The 23,298-nt window shown below is 44.2% G+C and overlaps 1 protein-coding gene and 1 pseudogene across 1 annotated transcript in view; both read left to right on the top strand.

The window, feature by feature from the left end:
* LOC144763051 (uncharacterized) overlaps window positions 1-17,879 on the top strand; it is a 115,842-nt pseudogene extending 97,963 nt beyond the window's left edge.
* LOC144763050 (uncharacterized) overlaps window positions 1-23,298 on the top strand; it is a 324,683-nt gene that overhangs the window by 5,796 nt on the left and 295,589 nt on the right. Inside the window, 2 exon segments of the mRNA XM_078648359.1 lie at window positions 17,462-19,289; window positions 22,368-22,712. Of these exon segments, the coding sequence (XP_078504485.1) occupies window positions 17,888-19,289; window positions 22,368-22,712 (1,747 nt within the window). The 5' untranslated portion in view covers window positions 17,462-17,887.

The raw sequence follows: 23,298 nt of genomic DNA, 5'->3' as shown, positions 1-23,298 counted from the left end.
TCCACCTTTATTTAAACGCACTGTCTTGGGTTTGGCAGGCCTCTAGGAAAATAGCAACTGTGCGCTAGTGCCTCAAATCTGAAAATAATTACCCCCCGGAACACGAGTAGAGTGAAAGCCTCTGAGCCCTGCCCTGTGGTAAATGCGGCTCCTGCACTGGCAGTCACGGACATCAGCTGAGCTCGGCTGAGGCGAGGACCACTCCCATTAATCAGGACGGTACTCCAGGGAGAGCAGATAAACCTTCCGGAGACAGAACCTTGGCTCAGGAGGGGCCCTCGCTGCCTTGTCAACACAGGCCGCCTAACTGTAGCAGCGAAGAACCGCTTCTCACTTCTGTCAGTGTTTCGTACACCCCTACCCTCAGCAGTCCTTCCTCATGGTGCTGCATTTGCCCAGATTTTGCAAAAGAAACGCGCCATGTGTTTTGGCCATTTCACCTTCGATTGTGTTGCGGTGTCTCCTGGGCCCCGAAGGGCATATTTGTTAACTTTCTAGAAAATATTTTTGGACTGCAGTTTGAGGGTGTAACGACGTACATATAATTTGCTGCATCGTAATTTTGCTCCCTGCTGGCTTACGCAACATTGCATGCCCACCCAGTGGTTAGTAGAGTTCGCAATCATACTCCCTGTTTTCAAGCCTACTAGCGACTGGTTAAATCATAGTACTAATAACTTTGATGCTTCCTGTTTTCAAGGCTGTCATTAGTCCCCCCTTGTAAAATGAGGCAACTCCGTCGGGCAAGTGGAAAAGTACTTTATTTCCAGGCCGTCAGTCCCCAGGTCTAGGCAGCAACTGCCGTCCTAGGATTCGTTTCCCACTCAACAGCCCCCCACATTCCTGGACTCCACCAGAGCCAACACCTTGTGACTTGAAAGTTGTAGAATAAAGATCACATGCACACACAGACGGAAAGATGCCCCAACCAGCAGTGTTATGACTTACTCCAGCATGTGACTCGCACACAACACAGGCAGCGGCGCGCAAAGAGCAATAACTGGCACAAGCTCAGCGAAATCAGAAATACAATACTCACAATTAAGTTTTGCGGTCGGCCTAAATCGTCCCGACTCCACCGAGGAGAGCGCGTGGTGGCGTGCTACGTCACTGCTGCACTTTTAAGCAGCACAGGGCGGGGGCAGGCCAGGGCCGTCATTGGTAGCGCTTTTGCGCGCTACAAGATTGACGGCCCTGGCACCCAAACAAACAATAGGCAGTGCGTGCATGATACATGCGCTATGCTGCCCCCTAAGCCTTTCATCGCGCACCGCACCCCGCCACCTAGAGCCTTCCACAAGCTACTGCACCTACCAGAGAGGCACTCGCCAGGCCGGTCAAGTAGGCCTTGAAACTGACTTGACCTGCACAAAATTCACTCCCATTTGCGAGCGGGCGAGTACATTTCTAGAGCCCTGGATAGTTCAGTGGGTTAACGCGCCTCCTGCCTAGAGTCTGCCAGCATATTACAGGACTGTATTTTATATTGATAGCTCAGTAGGTTATTGCACCTCCTGCAGACAGTCGGCTACATATTACAGGACTGTATTTTATACGGATATCTCAGTGGGTTAATGTGCCTGCTGCAGAGAGTCTGTCAGCATATTACAGGACTGTATTTTATATAGATAGTTCAGTGGGTTAATGTGCCTCCTGCAGAGAGTTTGTCAGCATATTACAGAATCAAACTGTATTTTATACGGATAGCTCAGTGGGTTAATGCGCCTCCTGCAGAGAGTCTGTCAGCATATTACAGGACTGTATTTTATATGGATAGCTCAGTTGGTTAATGTGCCTCCTGCTGAGAGTCTGCCAGCATATTACAAGACTGTATTTTATATGGATAGTTCAGTGGGTTAATGTGCCTCCTGCAAAGAGCCTGTCAGCATATTACAGGACTGTATTTTATATGGATAGTTCAGTGTATTAATGCGTCTCCTGACTAGGATCTGCAAGCATATTACAGGACTGTGTTTTATATGGAGAGCTCAGTGGGTTAATGCGCCTCCTGCAGAGTCTGCCAGCATATTACAAGACTGTATTTTACATGGATAGTTCAGTGGGTTAACGCGCCTCCTGCCTAGAGTCTGCCAGCATATTACAGGACTGTATTTTATATGGATAGCTCAGTGGGTTAATGCACCCCCTGCAGAGAATCTCCAGCATACTATAAGACTGTATTATATATGGATAGCTCAGTGGGTTAATGCGCCTCCTGCAGAGAGTGTGCTACATATTACAGGACTGTGTTTTATACAGATGTCTCAGTGGGTTAATGTGCCTGCTGCAGAGAGTCTCAGCATATTACAGGACTGTTTTTCATATGGATAGCTCAGTGGGTTAATGTGCCTCCTGCAGAGAGTTTGTCAGCATATTACAGGACTGTGTTTTATATGGAGAGCTCAGTGGGTTAATGCGCCTCCTGCAGAGAGTCTGCCAGCATATTACAAGACTGTATTTTACATGGATAGTTCAGTGGGTTAACGCGCCTCCTGCCTAGAGTCTGCCAGCATATTACAGGACTGTATTTTATATGGATAGCTCAGTGGGTTAATGCACCCCCTGCAGAGAATCTCCAGCATACTATAAGACTGTATTATATATGGATAGCTCAGTGGGTTAATGCGCCTCCTGCAGAGAGTGTGCTACATATTACAGGACTGTATTTTATACGGATGTCTCAGTGGGTTAATGTGCCTGCTGCAGAGAGTGTGCTACATATTACAGGACTGTATTTTATACAGATGTCTCAGTGGGTTAATGCGCCTCTTGCACAGAGAGTCTGTCAGCATATTACAGGACTGTAATTTATATAGATAGTTCAGTGGGTTAATGTGCCTCCTGCAGAGAGTTTGTCAGCATATTACAGGACTGTATTTTATATGGAGAGCTCAGTGGGTTAATGCGCCTCCTGCAGAGAGTCTGTCAGCATATTACAGGACTGTATTTTATATAGATAGTTCAGTAGGTTAATGTGCCTCCTGCAGAGAGTTTGTCAGCATATTACAGGACTGTATTTTATATGGAGAGCTCAGTGGGTTAATGCGCCTCCTGCAGAGAGTCTGTCAACATATTACAGAACTGTATTTTTTATGGAGAGCTCAGTGGGTTAATGCACCTCCTGCACAGAGAGTCTGTCAGCATATTACAGGACTGTATTTTATATAGATAGTTCAGTGGGTTAATGTGCCTCCTGCAGAGAGTTTGTCAGCATATTACAGAATCAAACTATTTTATACGGATAGCTCAGTAGGTTAATGCGCCTCCTGCAGAGAGTTTGTCAGCATATTACAGGACTGTATTTTATATGGCTAGCTCAGTGGGTTAATGCGCCTCCTGCAGAGAGTCTGTCAGCATATTACAGAACTGTATTTTAAACAGATAGCTCAGTGGGTTAATGCTTCCTGTAAAGAGTCTATCAGCATCGTACAGGACTGTATTTTATATTGATAGCTCAGTAGGTTATTGCACCTCCTGCAGACAGTCGGCTACATATTACAGGACTGTATTTTATACGGATATCTCAGTGGGTTAATGTGCCTGCTGCAGAGAGTCTGTCAGCATATTACAGGACTGTATTTTATATAGATAGTTCAGTGGGTTAATGTGCCTCCTGCAGAGAGTTTGTCAGCATATTACAGAATCAAACTGTATTTTATACGGATAGGTCAGTGGGTTAATGCGCCTCCTGCAGAGAGTCTGTCAGCATATTACAGGACTGTATTTTATATGGCTAGCTCAGTGGGTTAATGCGCCTCCTGCAGAGAGTCTGTCAGCATATTACAGAACTGTATTTTATATGGATAGCTCAGTGGGTTATTGTGCCTCCTGCTGAGAGTCTGTCAGCATATTACAGGACTGTATTTTATATGGATAGCTCAGTTGGTTAATGTGCCTCCTGCTAAGAGTCTGCCAGCATATTACAAGACTGTATTTTATATGGATAGTTCAGTGGGTTAATGTGCCTCCTGCAAAGAGCCTGTCAGCATATTACAGCTCAGTGGGTTAATGCTTCCTGTAAAGAGTCTATCAGCATAGTACAGGGCTGTATTTTATATTGATAGCTCAGTAGGTTATTGCACCTCCTGCAGACAGTCGGCTACATATTACAGGACTGTATTTTATACGGATATCTCAGTGGGTTAATGTGCCTGCTGCAGAGAGTCTGTCAGCATATTACAGGACTGTATTTTATATAGATAGTTCAGTGGGTTAATGTGCCTCCTGCAGAGAGTTTGTCAGCATATTACAGAATCAAACTGTATTTTATATGGCTAGCTCAGTGGGTTAATGCGCCTCCTGCAGAGAGTTTGTCAGCATATTACAGAACTGTATTTTAAACGGATAGCTCAGTGGGTTAATGCTTCCTGTAAAGAGTCTATCAGCATAGTACAGGACTGTATTTTATATTGATAGCTCAGTAGGTTATTGCACCTCCTGCAGACAGTCGGCTATATATTACAGGACTGTATTTTATATAGATAGTTCAGTGGGTTAATGTGCCTCCTGCAGAGAGTTTGTCAGCATATTACAGAATCAAACTATTTTATACGGATAGCTCAGTGGGTTAATGCGCCTCCTGCAGAGAGTCTGTCAGCATATTACAGGACTGTATTTTATATGGCTAGCTCAGTGGGTTAATGCTTCCTGTAAAGAGTCTATCAGCATCGTACAGGACTGTATTTTATATAGATAGTTCAGTGGGTTAATGCACCTCCTGCACAGAGAGTCTGTCAGCATATTACAGGACTGTATTTTATATAGATAGTTCAGTGGGTTAATGTGCCTCCTGCAGAGAGTTTGTCAGCATATTACAGAATCAAACTATTTTATACGGATAGCTCAGTGGGTTAATGCGCCTCCTGCAGAGAGTCTGTCAGCATATTACAGGACTGTATTTTATATGGCTAGCTCAGTGGGTTAATGCACCTCCTGCATAGAGTCTGTCAGCATATTACAGAACTGTATTTTAAACGGATAGCTCAGTGGGTTAATGCTTCCTGTAAAGAGTCTATCAGCATCGTACAGGACTGTATTTTATATTGATAGCTCAGTAGGTTATTGCACCTCCTGCAGACAGTCGGCTACATATTACAGGACTGTATTTTATACGGATATCTCAGTGGGTTAATGTGCCTGCTGCAGAGAGTCTGTCAGCATATTACAGGACTGTATTTTATATAGATAGTTCAGTGGGTTAATGTGCCTCCTGCAGAGAGTTTGTCAGCATATTACAGAATCAAACTGTATTTTATACGGATAGCTCAGTGGGTTAATGCGCCTCCTGCAGAGAGTCTGTCAGCATATTACAGGACTGTATTTTATATGGCTAGCTCAGTGGGTTAATGCGCCTCCTGCAGAGAGTCTGTCAGCATATTACAGAACTGTATTTTATATGGATAGCTCAGTGGGTTATTGTGCCTCCTGCTGAGAGTCTGTCAGCATATTACAGGACTGTATTTTATATGGATAGCTCAGTTGGTTAATGTGCCTCCTGCTAAGAGTCTGCCAGCATATTACAAGACTGTAATTTATATGGATAGTTCAGTGGGTTCATGTGCCTCCTGCAAAGAGCCTGTCAGCATATTACAGCTCAGTGGGTTAATGCTTCCTGTAAAGAGTCTATCAGCATAGTACAGGACTGTATTTTATATTGATAGCTCAGTAGGCTATTGCACCTCCTGCAGACAGTCGGCTACATATTATAGACAGGAGCCTGTCAGCATATTACAGCTCAGTGGGTTAATGCTTCCTGTAAAGAGTCTATCAGCATAGTACACGACTGTATTTTATATTGATAGCTCAGTAGGTTATTGCACCTCCTGCAGACAGTCGGCTACATATTACAGGACTGTATTTTATACGGATATCTCAGTGGGTTAATGTGCCTGCTGCAGAGAGTCTGTCAGCATATGGAACATGTGGAACTCTATGCCACAGGCTTTGCGCTCAGAGGTTAATCATATCAGTTTCAGAAAAGCCATTAAAACTTGGCTGTTTAACATCTAGTCGGTTGTCCAAACTTCCTCCTCTGAATCACAAGCGCCGGGAAACCCTTTGTTGGGTAGCTGTTTGCGCTATACAAACTAAACTAAACTAAACTAAACATATTACAGGACTGTATTTTATATAGATAGTTCAGTGGGTTAATGTGCCTCCTGCAGAGAGTTTGTCAGCATATTACAGAATCAAACTGTATTTTATACGGATAGCTCAGTGGGTTAATGCGCCTCCTGCAGAGAGTCTGTCAGCATATTACAGGACTGTATTTGATATGGATAGCTGAGTTGGTTAATGTGCCTCCTGCTGAGAGTCTGCCAGCATATTACAAGACTGTATTTTATATGGATAGTTCAGTGGGTTAATGTGCCTCCTGCAAAGAGCCTGTCAGCATATTACAGGACTGTATTTTATATGGATAGTTCAGTGTATTAATGCGTCTCCTGACTAGGATCTGCCAGCATATTACAGGACTGTATTTTATATGGAGAGCTCAGTGGGTTAATGCGCCTTCTGCAGAGAGTCTGCCAGCATATTACAAGACTGTATTTTACATGGATAGTTCAGTGGGTTAACGCGCCTCCTGCCTAGAGTCTGCCAGCATATTACAGGACTGTATTTTATATGGATAGCTCAGTGGGTTAATGCACCCCCTGCAGAGAATCTCCAGCATACTATAAGGCTGTATTATATATGGATAGCTCAGTGGGTTAATGCGCCTCCTGCAGAGAGTGTGCTACATATTACAGGACTGTATTTTATACGGATGTCTCAGTGGGTTAATGTGCCTGCTGCAGAGAGTGTGCTACATATTACAGGACTGTATTTTATACAGATGTCTCAGTGGGTTAATGTGCCTGCTGCAGAGAGTCTCTCAGCATATTACAGGACTGTTTTTCATATGGATAGCTCAGTGGGTTAATGTGCCTCCTGCAGAGAGTTTGTCAGCATATTACAGGACTGTATTTTATATGGAGAGCTCAGTGGGTTAATGCGCCTCCTGCAGAGAGTCTGTCAGCATATTACAGGACTGTATTTTTATAGATAGTTCAGTAGGTTATTGTGCCTCCTGCAGAGAGTTTGTCAGCATATTACATGACTGTATTTTATATGGAGAGCTCAGTGGGTTAATGCGCCTCCTGCAGAGAGTCTGTCAGCATATTACAGAACTGTATTTTATATGGGGAGCTCAGTGGGTTAATGTGCCTCCTGCACAGAGAGTCTGTCAGCATATTACAGGACTGTAATTTATATAGATAGTTCAGTGGGTTAATGTGCCTCCTGCAGAGAGTTTGTCAGCATATTACAGGACTGTATTTTATATGGAGAGCTCAGTGGGTTAATGCGCCTCCTGCAGAGAGTCTGTCAGCATATTACAGGACTGTATTTTATATAGATAGTTCAGTAGGTTAATGTGCCTCCTGCAGAGAGTTTGTCAGCATATTACAGGACTGTATTTTATATGGAGAGCTCAGTGGGTTAATGCGCCTCCTGCAGAGAGTCTGTCAACATATTACAGAACTGTATTTTTTATGGAGAGCTCAGTGGATTAATGCACCTCCTGCACAGAGAGTCTGTCAGCATATTACAGGACTGTATTTTATATAGATAGTTCAGTGGGTTAATGTGCCTCCTGCAGAGAGTTTGTCAGCATATTACAGAATCAAACTATTTTATGCGGATAGCTCAGTAGGTTAATGCGCCTCCTGCAGAGAGTCTGTCAGCATATTACAGGACTGTATTTTATATGGCTAGCTCAGTGGGTTAATGCGCCTCCTGCAGAGAGTCTGTAAGCATGTTACAGAACTGTATTTTAAACGGATAGCTCAGTGGGTTAATGCTTCCTGTAAAGAGTCTATCAGCATCGTACAGGACTGTATTGTATATTGATAGCTCAGTAGGTTATTGCACCTCCTGCAGACAGTCGGCTACATATTACAGGACTGTATTTTATACGGATATCTCAGTGGGTTAATGTGCCTGCTGCAGAGAGTCTGTCAGCATATTACAGGACTGTATTTTATATAGATAGTTCAGTGGGTTAATGTGCCTCCTGCAGAGAGTTTGTCAGCATATTATAGAATCAAACTGTATTTTATACGGATAGGTCAGTGGGTTAATGCGCCTCCTGCAGAGAGTCTGTCAGCATATTACAGGACTGTATTTTATATGGCTAGCTCAGTGGGTTAATGCGCCTCCTGCAGAGAGTCTGTCAGCATATTACAGAACTGTATTTTATATGGATAGCTCAGTGGGTTATTGTGCCTCCTGCTGAGAGTCTGTCAGCATATTACAGGACTGTATTTTATATGGATAGCTCAGTTGGTTAATGTGCCTCCTGCTAAGAGTCTGCCAGCATATTACAAGACTGTATTTTATATGGATAGTTCAGTGGGTTAATGTGCCTCCTGCAAAGAGCCTGTCAGCATATTACAGCTCAGTGGGTTAATGCTTCCTGTAAAGAGTCTATCAGCATAGTACAGGACTGTATTTTATATTGATAGCTCAGTAGGTTATTGCACCTCCTGCAGACAGTCGGCTACATATTACAGGACTGTATTTTATACGGATATCTCAGTGGGTTAATGTGCCTGCTGCAGAGAGTCTGTCAGCATATTACAGGACTGTATTTTATATAGATAGTTCAGTGGGTTAATGTGCCTCCTGCAGAGAGTTTGTCAGCATATTACAGAATCAAACTGTATTTTATATGGCTAGCTCAGTGGGTTAATGCGCCTCCTGCAGAGAGTCTGTCAGCATATTACAGAACTGTATTTTAAACGGATAGCTCAGTGAGTTGATGCTTCCTGTAAAGAGTCTATCAGCATAGTACAGGACTGTAGTTTATATTGATAGCTCAGTAGGTTATTGCACCTCCTGCAGACAGTCGGCTATATATTACAGGACTGTATTTTATATAGATAGTTCAGTGGGTTAATGTGCCTCCTGCAGAGAGTTTGTCAGCATATTACAGAATCAAACTGTATTTTATACGGATAGCTCAGTGGATTAATGCGCCTCCTGCAGAGAGTCTGTCAGCATATTACAGGACTGTATTATATATGGCTAGCTCAGTGGGTTAATGCGTCCTGTAAAGAGTCTATCCGCATAGTACAGGACTGTAGTTTATATTGATAGCTCAGTAGGTTATTGCACCTCCTGCAGACTGTCGGCTACATATTACAGGACTGTATTTTATACGGATATCTCAGTGGGTTAACGTGCCTGCTGCAGAGAGTTTGTCAGCATATTACAGAATCAAACTGTATTTTATACGGATAGCTCAGTGGGTTAATGCGCCTCCTGCAGAGAGTCTGTCAGCATATTACAGGACTGTATTTTATATGGATAGCTCAGTTGGTTAATGTGCCTCCTGCTGAGAGTCTGCCAGCATATTACAAGACTGTATTTTATATGGATAGTTCAGTGGGTTAATGTGCCTCCTGCAAAGAGCCTGTCAGCATATTACAGCTCAGTGGATTAATGCTTCCTGTAAAGAGTCTATCAGCATAGTACAGGACTGTATTTTATATTGATAGCTCAGTAGGTTATTGCACCTCCTGCAGACAGTCGGCTACATATTACAGGACTGTATTTTATACGGATATCTCAGTGGGTTAATGTGCCTGCTGCAGAGAGTCTGTCAGCATATTACAGGACTGTATTTTATATAGATAGTTCAGTGGGTTAATGTGCCTCCTGCAGAGAGTTTGTCAGCATATTACAGAATCAAACTGTATTTTATACGGATAGCTCAGTGGGTTAATGCGCCTCCTGCAGAGAGTCTGTCAGCATATTACAGGACTGTATTTTAAATGGATAGCTCAGTTGGTTAATGTGCCTCCTGCTGAGAGTCTGTCAGCATATTACAGGACTGTATTTTAAATGGATAGCTCAGTTGGTTAATGTGCCTCCTGCTGAGAGTCTGCCAGCATATTACAAGACTGTATTTTATATGGCTAGCTCAGTGGGTTAATGCGCCTCCTGCAAAGAGCCTGTCAGCATATTACAGGACTGTATTTTATATGGATAGTTCAGTGTGTTAATGCGTCTCCTGACTAGGATCTGCCAGCATATTACAGGACTGTATTTTATATGGAGAGCTCAGTGGGTTAATGCGCCTCCTGCAGAGAGTCTGCCAGCATATTACAAGACTGTATTTTACATGGATAGTTCAGTGGGTTAGCGCGCCTCCTGCCTAGAGTCTGCCAGCATATTACAGGACTGTATTTTATATGGATAGCTCAGTGGGTTAATGCACCCCATGCAGAGAATCTCCAGCATACTATAAGACTGTATTATATATGGATAGCTCAGTTGGTAATGCGCCTCCTGCAGAGAGTGTGCTACATATTACAGGACTGTATTTTATACGGATGTCTCAGTGGGTTAATGTGCCTGCTGCAGAGAGTGTGCTACATATTACAGGACTGTATTTTATACAGATGTCTCAGTGGGTTAAAGTGCCTGCTGCAGAGAGTCTCTCAGCATATTACAGGACTGTTTTTCATATGGATAGCTCAGTGGGTTAATGTGCCTCCTGCAGAGAGTTTGTCAGCATATTACAGGACTGTATTTTATATGGAGAGCTCAGTGGGTTAATGCGCCTCCTGCAGAGAGTCTGTCAGCATATTACAGGACTGTATTTTATATAGATAGTTCAGTAGGTTAATGTGCCTCCTGCAGAGAGTTTGTCAGCATATTACAGGACTGCATTTTTATAGATAGTTCAGTAGGTTATTGTGCCTCCTGCAGAGAGTTTGTCAGCATATTACATGACTGTATTTTATATGGAGAGCTCAGTGGGTTAATGCGCCTCCTGCAGAGAGTCTGTCAGCATATTACAGAACTGTATTTTATATGGGGAGCTCAGTGGGTTAATGCGCCTCCTGCACAGAGAGTCTGTCAGCATATTACAGGACTGTAATTTATATAGATAGTTCAGTGGGTTAATGTGCCTCCTGCAGAGAGTTTGTTAGTATATTACAGGACTGTATTTTATATGGAGAGCTCAGTGGGTTAATGCGCCTCCTGCAGAGAGTCTGTCAGCATATTACAGGACTGTATTTTATATAGATAGTTCAGTAGGTTAATGTGCTTCCTGCAGAGAGTTTGTCAGCATATTACAGGACTGTATTTTATATGGAGAGCTCAGTGGGTTAATGCGCCTCCTGCAGAGAGTCTGTCAACATATTACAGAACTGTATTTTATATGGAGAGCTCAGTGGGTTAATGCACCTCCTGCACAGAGAGTCTGTCAGCATATTACAGGACTGTATTTTATATAGATAGTTCAGTGGGTTAATGTGCCTCCTGCAGAGAGTTTGTCAGCATATTACAGAATCAAACTGTATTTTATACGGATAGCTCAGTGGGTTAATGCGCCTCCTGTAGAGAGTCTGTCAGCATATTACAGAACTGTATTTTATATGGCTAGCTCAGTGGGTTAATGCTCCTCCTGCAGAGAGTCTGTCAGCATATTACAGAACTGTATTTTAAACGGATAGCTCAGTGGGTTAATGCTTCCTGTAAAGAGTCTATCAGCATAGTACAGGACTGTATTTTATAGGGATAGTTCAGTGGGTTGATGCTTCTACTGCAGAGAGTCTGCCGGCATATTAGAGGACTGTATTTTATATGGATAGCTCAGTGGGTTTACACGCCTCCTGCAGAGAGTCTGCCAGCATATTACAAGACTGTATTTTACAGGGATAGCTCAGTGGGTTACTTGGGTGTAGACCACCAGGCACATCTGCAATTGCCCCTGCTTACATTAATAACCCCGCCCCCTTTGTATTCTGTGACCCCATTGGCCACCCGCTCCAGCCTCCCAGCTGCTCCTCCCTCCCCCTTAGCCTCAAATGGAGCCGGCGCGGCGTAGGCGAGTGTGACCTGACCCTAGGACACCCCCACGCCGCACGTGCCACCAGCTGTAGGCGCGTCTCGGCCCCAGCGCCACAGGTTCGTCCCTGACCTCGGTGCCCCCTTGCTGCTGCTCATTCTTTCCTCCCGCTGTTGCCCTCATCTTTGCCATTTCATAATTGTATTGTATTTTAGTGTTTTCTGCTGACAGTAGTTTTTGCGTTTTTTGTCAATATTGTACCGCCGGTGTGACCGCTCCCCGCCGCTGCTCCCTCGCGGCCCTGCCCCCTTTGTATTCTGTGACCCCATTGGCCGCCCGCTCCCATCTCCCAGCTGCTCCTCCCTCCCACTTCGCCTCAAATGGAGCCCGCGCGTACGCGCTGCGGTCACACGCAGCGGGCGTGCTGATTGTGCGCAGAGACCACGGCCACCGCCAGGACCCCTGGTCCTCGACGATGCCAACGCACCCGACAAACTTATGACACCGCCACCCTCCACGCACTCAACGCCGGCCGAAACACCGCCTGCTACCAAGCCACCTCGAGGCACACACACGGACCCTTCACCTGCCAAGCCTGCCAATTCTAAATTAAGGCCTAACCCCACGTGGGCTACTAGGACTACAGTGCGCACTACTAAAATAACGTATAAACATTCAAAGAACTTTTCAAATTAATCCACAGTGTATTCGATACGTTTCATTTATTTAAATCATCAGTAGAATCCAAAAGACTGTTCATAGGATCAAATCATATAACATTTACAATATGCATTGTTTTTAGAATGTTTCATGAACCACCACCCAATGCATTTCGGGACGTTCTTGTCCCTTCGTCAGGGGTTCCAATTGTCAACTTAATAGAAAAGACGAACGTCGTGGCTAAATGATCCGTGCAAAATCAAGAACGATGACAACTCTCTCTATAAGCGAACCTATGTAGTCTGTCTATTACGAAGAATCCTCTGTACCTAAATGAAACGTATCGAATACACTGTGGATTAATTTGAAAAGTTCTTTGAATGTTTATACGTTATTTTAGTAGTGCGCACTGTAGTCCTAGCAGCCCACGTGGGGTTAGGCCTTAATTTAGAATTCATTCACCAATGCTTGGCAGGCATTAATACAGAGCAGCACACATATCGGTAAAACTTGAGCAATTAGTTGAAAGTGTGCGACACCCAACCACATTTATTCATATAAGCCTGCCAATTCACCTGCCTCCGGACCTGCACCGCACCCGCCAAGCCGAGCACCAGCAACAACCACCTCAAGTGCATCCTCCTCAACACCCGCTCCGTCCACAGGCACGCCGTGGAACTCTGGAACCTCCTCGACACAACATCACCAGACGTCGCCTTCCTCACGGAAACATGGATGAACGCCTCCTCAGCCCCCGACATCGCCATAGCCATCCCGGATGGCTACAAGATCACCCTGAGGGACTGCGTCAACCAAACCGGAGGAGGCATCGCCATCGTCCACAGAAACACCAAACCGCATCACGACCAACTCCGACGACACCCTCACAAGAGGGTATACTCGGCCCGAATATTATAGTGGGCCCTGAGTTTCCCCTGCACCGCAGCAAGAGGGCGAAGGGTCTTTCAAGAAGGATTCTGCTTATGCGCAGTTTCCAGTGTCGCCAGTTCCGCCTCCAGCGCCTCCCTCTCCTCGCACCGAAGCCTGTTCAGGGCGGAGTTCAGCGCAATGCACGTGCCCCGTGTCGTCGCCTTAAAGGCGTCCCATTGGGTGAAGACCGAGGTGTCTCCATCTTTGTTAAGCTCAAAAAACTAACCAATGGCTGCCCTAAGTTTTTTGCAGGATTCCTCATCCCGCGTAAGAGAGATAGGGAAGTACCATTTGCGGTGAGGGGATGACTCCGGGGCCCAGACCAAGCACGTCGCCAAAAGGCTATGATCAGACACCGAAAGCGGAAATATCTTGCTGTCCCGCAAGTCGCCCTGCAAAGACTGATGTAGAAAAATGTGGTCGAGACGTGAATATGTGTTGTGGACATGGGAATAGAACCTGTAATCCCTAGTGCGGGGGTGAAGGGAGCGCCAGCTATCAACAAGGCCCAGACTGATCAAAGTGTCGCGCAGTTCAGGGGAGAAGAGACCCGCCTCCGTCCTCTGCTGATGTGAGCAATCAAGACTTTTGTCCCAAACCAAATTAAAATCCCCCATCACTATCAACGCTCCCTCCCCAAAGTCCCCCACCACCCTCAGGCCTCAAGGAACCCCTTCTGGCCCGCATTCGGTGCATAGACAACCACCCACGTGCAAAGCTTACCCAGGAGCATCCCCTTCACCATCAGCCACCGCCCCTCCTTGTCACCCCGCACCCCCATGGGTTGAAATTGAAGTTTAGAGCGGAACAAAAGCGCCACCCCCCGGTGCTTAGTAGTGGCAGAGGATTTGTAGATCAGGGGGTATTGCCTGTGCTTAAGTCTAGATTCATCTTTAAGGGCCAAATGAGTCTCCTGCAGGCCCACCACATCTAAATGATGATCAAGAATATACTTCCATACTTTCTGACGCTTTTGAGGAGAATTAAGGCCTTTAACATTCCAGGAGCCTATTGTAACAGGCAACATTTAGTCAACGCCCCCCCCCCACCGCTCCAAACAGTGCCCCCCATAACGCCATAATCAAACCAAACACACTGCAATCACACCAAATCCCCAGCCGCCACCACTGAGTCACCACCACGTCTTACTCCGTCGCCATCTTGGCCACGCCCCCTCCACATTGTTTTTAAGGTCGAAACGTCGTCGACAAACAGAAGCGAACCATTTTCCCAGCACATATCATTGTATATAGCTGCTGTTCACATGCTACAACTGTCCCAGCTCGCACAGAACATTTGGAGATGGGCCATTCCACAGAACATATATCTGTTGGCAGAGCACCTTCCAGGAGTTCACAATCAGATAGCAGATCTGTTGAGTCGGCAGACACAACAAATTCATGAATGGGAACTACATCCACAGGTTCTTCAACCATTCTTTCACAAGCAGGGTCATCCAGACATAGATCTGTTCGCCACACACGAAAACGCAAAATGCCTAACCTTCGCCGCCAGGTTTCTACACCCGCTGTCCAAGGGCAATGCAATATGGATGAACTGGTCAGGAAGATTTGCATACGCTTTTCTGCCAATACCACTAATACCATTAGTAGTACGCAAGCTCAGACAACAGTCTCTCAAACTAATCCTAGTAGCTCCCACATGGGCACCCAGCCATGGTTTACCACACTGCTAGAACTATCTCTAGTTCCACACCAAAAGCTACGACTAACTCCATCCCTGCTAACACAGAACCATGGAGACATCCGACATCCAGACCCAAATCAACTGAATATGGCAATCTGGCTCCTGAAGTCTTAGAGTTTGGTTATCTTAACCTACCACCAGACTGTATGAACATTATTAAAGAGGCCAGGAAACCTACTACCAGAGCTTGTTATGCTGCTAAATGGAAGAGATTCACCATTTATTCAACAAAAGCCACATTGAACCCCTGAATGTCTCCATCCAGAATATTATGTGTTACCTTTTACATTTACAAAGGTGTAACTTAGTATATTCATCCATACGCCTGCACCTTGCAGCAATTGCAGCATATTTACAAAACAGACATCTGTCTCTTTTCAGAGTGCCTGCAATTAAAGCATTATGGAAGGATTAAAAAGAATCATCCCTTCCAGGTTGCCACCTTCTCCAGTATGGAACCTAAACGTTGTTCTTACAAGTCTCATGGGACCCCCTTTCGAGCCTTTACATAAATGTGAACTGCAATTCCTCACGTGGAAAACAGCTTTTCTTATTGCTATCACCTCTCTTAGAAGAGTAAGTGAAATACAAGCATTTACAATACAAGAACCATTTTTACAACTACATCGTAACAAAGTGGTTTTAAGAACTAATCCAAAAGTCAGAACTCCTTTTCATTTAAACCAATCTGTAGATTACCTGTGTTTTTCCAAAACCCAAACTCTGTAGCAGAAAGGGCTCTACACACATTAGATGTTAAAAGAGCTCTTCTCTACTATATAGATAGGACTAAGTCTTTTCGAAAAACAAAACAACTGTGTTTGTCTTTCTCTCCACCTCATAAAGGCAACCCCATCTCTAAAGGTGGGATTGCCAGGTGGATTGTAAAATGTATAAAAATATGCTATCAAAACACAAAACGTACATTAACAGTTCCTCCTAGAGCGCACTCAACAAGCAAACTAGGAACCTCTATGGCTTTCTTAGGAAACATCCCCCTAGAGGACATATGCAAGGCTGCAACATGGTCTACAACACACACCTTCACTAAACACTACTGTGTTGATGTGCAAGCCAACCAGAAAGCTGCAGTAGGCCAAGCTGTCCTTAAAACTCTCTTTCAAACTACTGCAACAGATACAGGTGACCGCCGCTAGGGGAGACACTGCTGCACAGTCGATGCTAAGTGTACAATTTGCAGCTCATATGCCTCGAACAGAAAATGCTACTTACCAGTATGCATCTGTTCTTGGCATGTAGAGCTGCAGAGTTGTACACGCCCTCCTGCCTCCCCGGGACCTGTATCTGTTCCAGTTTTATCTTACTTAGATGCACATGCATGGACATCTTTTTTCTTTACTTCTACTAACTCCGTCATTTCCCATCATGGTGAAAAACAATCTAAGGATGGAGCCGATGCCCACAGTCCCTATCGTCCAAGGGAGGAGTCACCTATCTCGTGACTACAAAGACTTCTTCCAAGATGACTACAACATGCGATCATCCGAGACCACCACCAGGTGACGATCTAATGCTAAGTGTACATCTCTGCAGCTCTACATGCCAAGAACAGATGCATACTGGTAAGTAGCATTTTCCTTACTGGTAAAGTCAGATTTAACATTACTATTTTAGAAAAGCTACTTTTAGAAAGTGGACTTTTCTCTGCATGTACTGCTCTTTGTGCCTTATACCCTGTCTCTAGTACACGTCTGGGCTAGGTGACCGACCCCTTTGTGTATTCCTTCTAGAGAGCCACAGACACTGCAAGGGTTGGGTGTGATTTAGCACTTATCTGCATCCATCTGCATCCCAATGGGTCTTTCTGGGCAGATGGGAGGAAGGGGCCCACTCTTACCCTTCACAGGGTAGTAGACTGTCCCCATATAAAGGAATGATTACTCCCTTTGGTAGTCTGGAGTGAGTGCCAGGATTGAAAGCGATACTGGTGTACTTCAAAACTACTCTTTGAAGTTTCCCTCACAAATAAGGCCCATTTGGACGTAAGTGCTGAGTCTCTGGCCCCATCACATCCGACTCTTTTGGATCTACATAGAACCGCTGTCAGAAGAACTGTGGTGCTACACAAAAGACTCAACTGGAGTCTTGGTTACTCCTTGAGTCCACAATCCACGATAGGAGGGCGTCAAGAAAGGATCATATGCCCTTGCTCTGCCTATGGCATCTTTACATTGAAAGTGTAATCTAGAATTTCTTCAGCACACTTGTCTATGTGGTGAATTAAATGTCTCATTAAATGCCAATAGAATTTCGTGATGGACCCACCATTTAAGCTTATCCAGTGTTTTTTTTTTCCAACAGGTGAAATAAATGCAGTAATGAACAAAAAAAGTGAAGGAATTAATCATCAGTTGTGTAGGAAGTGATGTAAAAACAGTGCACCTTAAAATTTCTTCCATTGAAGGCTAATGCCTTGCCAAAGTCTTTCTACAGCAGAAAATCCAAACTGCCCAATGTGGTCTGTACTTGGCTCTTAGGGATTACCTGATAAACATTGACAAACTAACACACTGACATACTGAAGCAGGTCTGATAAGGTTCTCACCATGAAGGAAGAGATAACCTGGATCAGAAAGAACACACAGAAGAGAAACCGTTTGAATATCTAGAAAGTGGCAACGCATTTATTAGGGAGACAAAGCAAGTGCAACATCAGAAAGTTATACTGGAGAAGAACCATATTGATCGACTGACTGTGGAAAAGTTTTCTCTGCCGTGAAAGCCATAATGCAGCATCAGAATGTCCACGTACAGGAGAAATCATATAAATATAGAGAATGTGACAAAGCATTTATAACAATTGGACAGCTAAAGCGACATCAGAAAATCCACACTGGGGAGAAACCATATAAATGTACAGAATGTGACAAAGCATTTGTAACAAATGGAGATCTAAAGCAACATCAGAAAATCCACACTGGGGAGAGACCATATAAATGTACAGAATGTGACAAAGCATTTATAACAAATGGAGAGCTAAAGCGACATCACATGATCCACACTGGGGAGAAACCATATAAATGTACAGAATGTGACAAATCATTTATAACAAATAAAGACCTAAAACTACATCACATGATCCACACTGGGGAGAAACCATATAAATGTACAGAATGTGATAAGGCGTTTAAAACAAATGGATTGCTAAAGCAACATCTGAAATTCCACACTGGGGAGAAACCGTATAAATGTACAGAATGTGACAAAGCTTTTGTAATAAATGGAGAGCTAAAGCGACATCAGAAAATCCACACTGGGAAGAAACCACATCAATGTACAGAGTGTGACAAAGCATTCATTAGAAAGTCACATCTAAAGGAACATCAGAAAGGCCACACTGGGGAGAAACCATATCAATGTACAGAGTGTGACAAAGCATTCATTAGAAAGTCACGTCTAATGTTACATCAGAAACTCCACACTGGGGAGAAACCATATCAATGTACAGAGTGTGACAAAGCATTCATTAGAAAGTCACGTCTAATGGAACATCAGAAAATCCACACTGGGGAGATGTCATTTCAATGTACAGAGTGTGACAAAGCATTTCCTAGAAAGTCATATCTACTGGACCATCAGAAATTCCACACTGGGTGGAAACCATATCAATGTACAGAGTGTGACAAAGCATTCATTAAAAAGGCACGTCTAATGTTACATCAGAAAATCCACACTGGGGAGAAACCATATACATGTGCAGAATGTGAGAAGGCATTCATTCAAAAGTCACATCTAATGTTACATCAGAAATTCCACACTGGGGAGAGACCATATAAATGTACAGAATGTGACAAAGCATTTATAACAAATGGAAACCTACAACAACATCAGAAAATCCACACTGGGCAGAGACCATATAAATGTACAGAATGTGATAAAGCATTTATAACAAATAAAGATCTAAAACGACATCACATAGTCCACACTGGAGAGAAACCATATAAATGTGAGAAGGCATTCATTAGAAAGGCACATCTAATGTTACATCAGAAATTCCACACTGGGTAGAAACCATATCAATGCACAGAATGTGGCAAAGCATGTATAACAAATCGACAGCTAAAGTAAAATCAAAAGGTCCAAACTGGGGAGAAACCATACCAATGTACAGAATGTGAAAAATCATTTTTAATCAATTGAGAGCTGAAGCAACATTAGAAAATCTCCACCGGAGAGAGAACATTCAACTGCACTGAATGTGAGAAGGCATTTATTAGAAAGTAGCATCTTATTCAACATCAGATAGTCCACGTAGGAGAGAAACCCATGAATGTGCATAATGCAACAAGATATTTATTACTAGGCAAAGATAAATACTACATCAGAAATTCCACACGATATCAACTCAGGTGCTACTCTTATACAAAATTCAAGTGATATGTCTAATATTGCACCCATACCTCCTTCTCAATGTATGCTGGGAACTGTAGTTTAGCCATGTATTCAATCTGATGCCCATTCGGTCTCTCTCCTGGAGCAAAGCTCTAATCTGTTGTTTGCGAATGGTACAGTCATTACTCCAGAGTCTGGTCTCGATTCAAGGGGGCCAGAGAGCACTGAGGCCACAGATACATTTTATTCAGTTTCGGATCATTCATCAGCGGAGGAGGATCCGGAGTTTGATGCTGAACTTGAATGGTACGACTACGACAGTGAATCAGGGGATTAGCGCCTTAGTGAGGCTTCTAAGGATGTGAATGCTGCGAGCGCTGTTAATACAGTTCAAAAAGCCCCCTGCCCCAAGGGATTGATAAATACCGCCTGCCTACAGAATATAGTATTAGACCAAGCTGTAACGAACAGTGGAGCTACACCTGACAATCCCTATGGCTCGTCAACAGAAACCTCTGAGGAAGTTACCCTCTCAACAATTTACCAAACTATCATCACCCACAGCGAGGCTACAAGACAGGAGAACATTCGTACACAGGGGGCGTGCCGTAGAATGCAGAACTCCTTGCGCCGAGTGGTGAAAACATGTACTGACATTGCCTCCAGGGTTGGGGAAGCTGAGGAGCGGATTTTGGCGTTAGAGGATGCAGTGGTGGCCCAGAAAGAACTCACAACAGAGATTAAGGAACAACATACGGATATCCTATGGAAGCTCACGGACTTAGAAAGTCAAGCAAGAAGAAACAACTTAAGAGTCTTAGGAATCGAAGAAAATATAGAAGGCGAAGATGTTAGGCAGTTCATAGTTGAGCTCTTTTTGGAGGCGTATCCAGAAGTTACACAATGGGACTGGAATTTAGAAATATAGCGGGCACACCGGTTTCCATTTTAGCAGCGGCAAACCTCAGCTTCTGGTACCAATAAAACCTTCCCACGCGCCATCCTGATATGCTTCAACAATTTTCTCGCACGTGAGAAAATATTTGATCTCGCCAGACCTGATAAAAAGCGGACTGCGAAGGGATGTCAATTTTTTGTGCAGCCTGATTTCTGTCCAGCTACAGTTGAGAGGTGATGGCACCTTCGTCAGCTGATGCCCTTGTTCCAGGCTAAGGGTGCTCAAGCCTTTCTACTCTTTCCTTCTAGTTGAAAGAGATCTGTAAAGGTCAGACTAAATACTTTACATCAGAGATATTGGCCAAGGAGTTTCTTGGGACTATCTAGGTTGAACTGCCTTATTTAATTTAACTTGTTGCACTAAATTCGGATTGACTCGGGATGGGATGTTTGCTCACTTTGAAGATTAGTGACTTTAGATGACCTGACAGATAGTTTGCTAGATTTTCTCTCTTTGGCTTTTTTGTTTATCTGGCGGTCAGGTCTTCCGTAGTGCTTTAATGGAGGGGGGGGGGGTCTCCGGTTCCGGGAGAAAGTGGGTCTCACCAACCTGACCATCAAAAGGACCATGGTCCTGTTGCTCTACATGGGGGGTGGGGGCGAGGGGTGTTGGGAAGGTGGGGGGTGGTTTCGTGGGGGGTTTAGGGGGGTTCGGGGGTGGTGTTTTGGTGGCGGGGGCTCAGGAGGCTGTTTCTGTTTCTAGTATCTTTTTTGTGTTTAGGAAACATGATTGACGCGCTAATGACTCAAATATTGTCGACACTATGTATATTCTTGTTCAGAGGTCCAGTAATTTTTCTGTACAGTACTATTAGTAAATCGAGTCTTGTTGGTTGTTGGTTTTTCTACTGTTTGAATGGGGTGGGGTAGGCTACGCTGTGTCACATGGAATATCTGTGGTTTGACTGATCCCAAGAAGTGTAGGATGGTTTACAAGATTCTCCAAATTCTACTGGTCTGATCTAATTTGCTTACAGGAGACTCATATCCCATGGACTAAACGTAGCTGGTTAAGATTTCCTGATATGAGTTGGTTGCCTGTTCTAGACAAACATCTACAATCAGGGGTGTAGCTATTCTCCTGAAGAATGGGGTTGGATCTATTAAAAGGGTGAAGGTGGATAATTTTGGAATATGGGCAATTATTGAACTCTTGCTTAACATTATCAGTCTGCTCAATATACGCTTCCAATTTAGATGATCCGCAAGTTCTCAGGAGCCTAAATTTGGAATTAGTGGGATGGCCCCATCCAATATTATTTACTGGCGACTTTAATATTAATCTTTCTAATCAATCTCCTAACTTGTCGTAACTATGTGGGCCGAAAGCCTCAGGTATTCAAGGCTCTCCAAATTCTTTTGTTGGACCATGGTCTTATAGATCTATGGCACTATCACCATCAGGATATGGGTGGATATACATTCTATTCTGCCCCACGTAATAAAATGGTACGCCTTGACTATGCTTTTCTTTCGGATCAAAATGCCTCTTCGGCACACATTGAAGTTGCCCCCAGGACCATATCCGCTCATAATCCCATAATTATTGATCTCTCATGGGACCGTCCTACTAACCAAATTAGGCCATGGACTTTCGAGAGCAAGCTCCTTATAGATCAGCAATATCAGGAGTGTATGGCTATTTGGATTCCAGAATTCTTTAATATTAATAGGGGTACCTCTTCTGATTCTATCGCCTGGGATACATTTAAAGTGGCTTTACGTGGGTAAACTAAAAACTTTGCCTCCCACCGTTGGAAACCAGCACAGCAACACACTAAAGATAGACTCGAAGAGTTGCAACAAGCTGAACTTGAATTGTGTAATAATATCCGCCTGGGCCACGATGTATCCAATAGTCAGAAAGCGGTCACTATAGCTAAGTCTAATCTGTTAGAACCTTTGTATTAAAATTTAGCAGCCAAATATTTTCAATTTCGTACGCTAATGTATGAGTTTGGGGAGAACTCAGGCAAGGTTCTTGCAAAGAGACTGCAGCAGAGGGCTATGGCGAACCGAATTGTCCAAATTACAGACCAACAGGGCCGTCTGCAAGAGACCCCGGCGGGGGTCCTTGATGTTTTTGTGAGCTTCTATACTAAATTATATACAGAAGATCCTAGCATGGCTCAAAACCAAGTTGGTCTGGATGACTTCTTTCACCCCTTCAACACCTTGCGGGTAACAATGGAACAGAATGAAGTCCTTTCAGCACCCATTAGCTGGGATGAGGTAGAAACCGCTATTAAATCTCTTTCTAACGGTAAGGCTTCTGGCCCGACCTTATCCATCTCGAGTTTTATAAGACCTTCTCACCACTGTTCAGACAAGAAATGTTAGCGGTTGTTAGGGCTGCCCAACTTGGGGTTGTTCCTGATTCTTGGCGCCGGGCCACCATTGTGCTGTTTAAAAAGAAGGGCAAAGATGAGCTAAACCCTGCCTCATATCGGCCGATTGCACTCCTTAACACAGACAGTAAGATCAATTCTAGAATTCTAGCTTTTAGACTAGCTAAAGTTATAGTCCCCTTGGTCTCAATCCGGCAGCATGGTTTTATTCCCAGAAGGGACACAACAGATCACATTTGGCGCGTCATTGCCCTTCTTGATTGGGCTCAGGCTACGAGCTCTCCCCTCGGGGTAATCCTGTTGGACGCCGAGAAGGTGTTCGACAGGGTCTCCTGGGGGTATCTTTGGGCGGTAATGCGTTGGAAGGGATTCCTCCCGAGTTCATCCAGGCCCTCCAGGTGCTTTATCAGGCTCCAACCGCCGCAATTCGTATCTCAGGGAAATAATCTGCCTATTTGTCTATCAGTAGGGGAACTAGACAGGGCTGTCCCTGTTCCCCCC

Source organism: Lissotriton helveticus, chromosome 6 (assembly GCF_964261635.1).
Source record: "Lissotriton helveticus chromosome 6, aLisHel1.1, whole genome shotgun sequence".
NCBI lineage: Eukaryota > Metazoa > Chordata > Amphibia > Caudata > Salamandridae > Lissotriton > Lissotriton helveticus.
The sequence above is the reverse complement of the archived record's forward strand: the minus strand, read 5'-3'. Positions and strand labels throughout refer to the sequence as shown.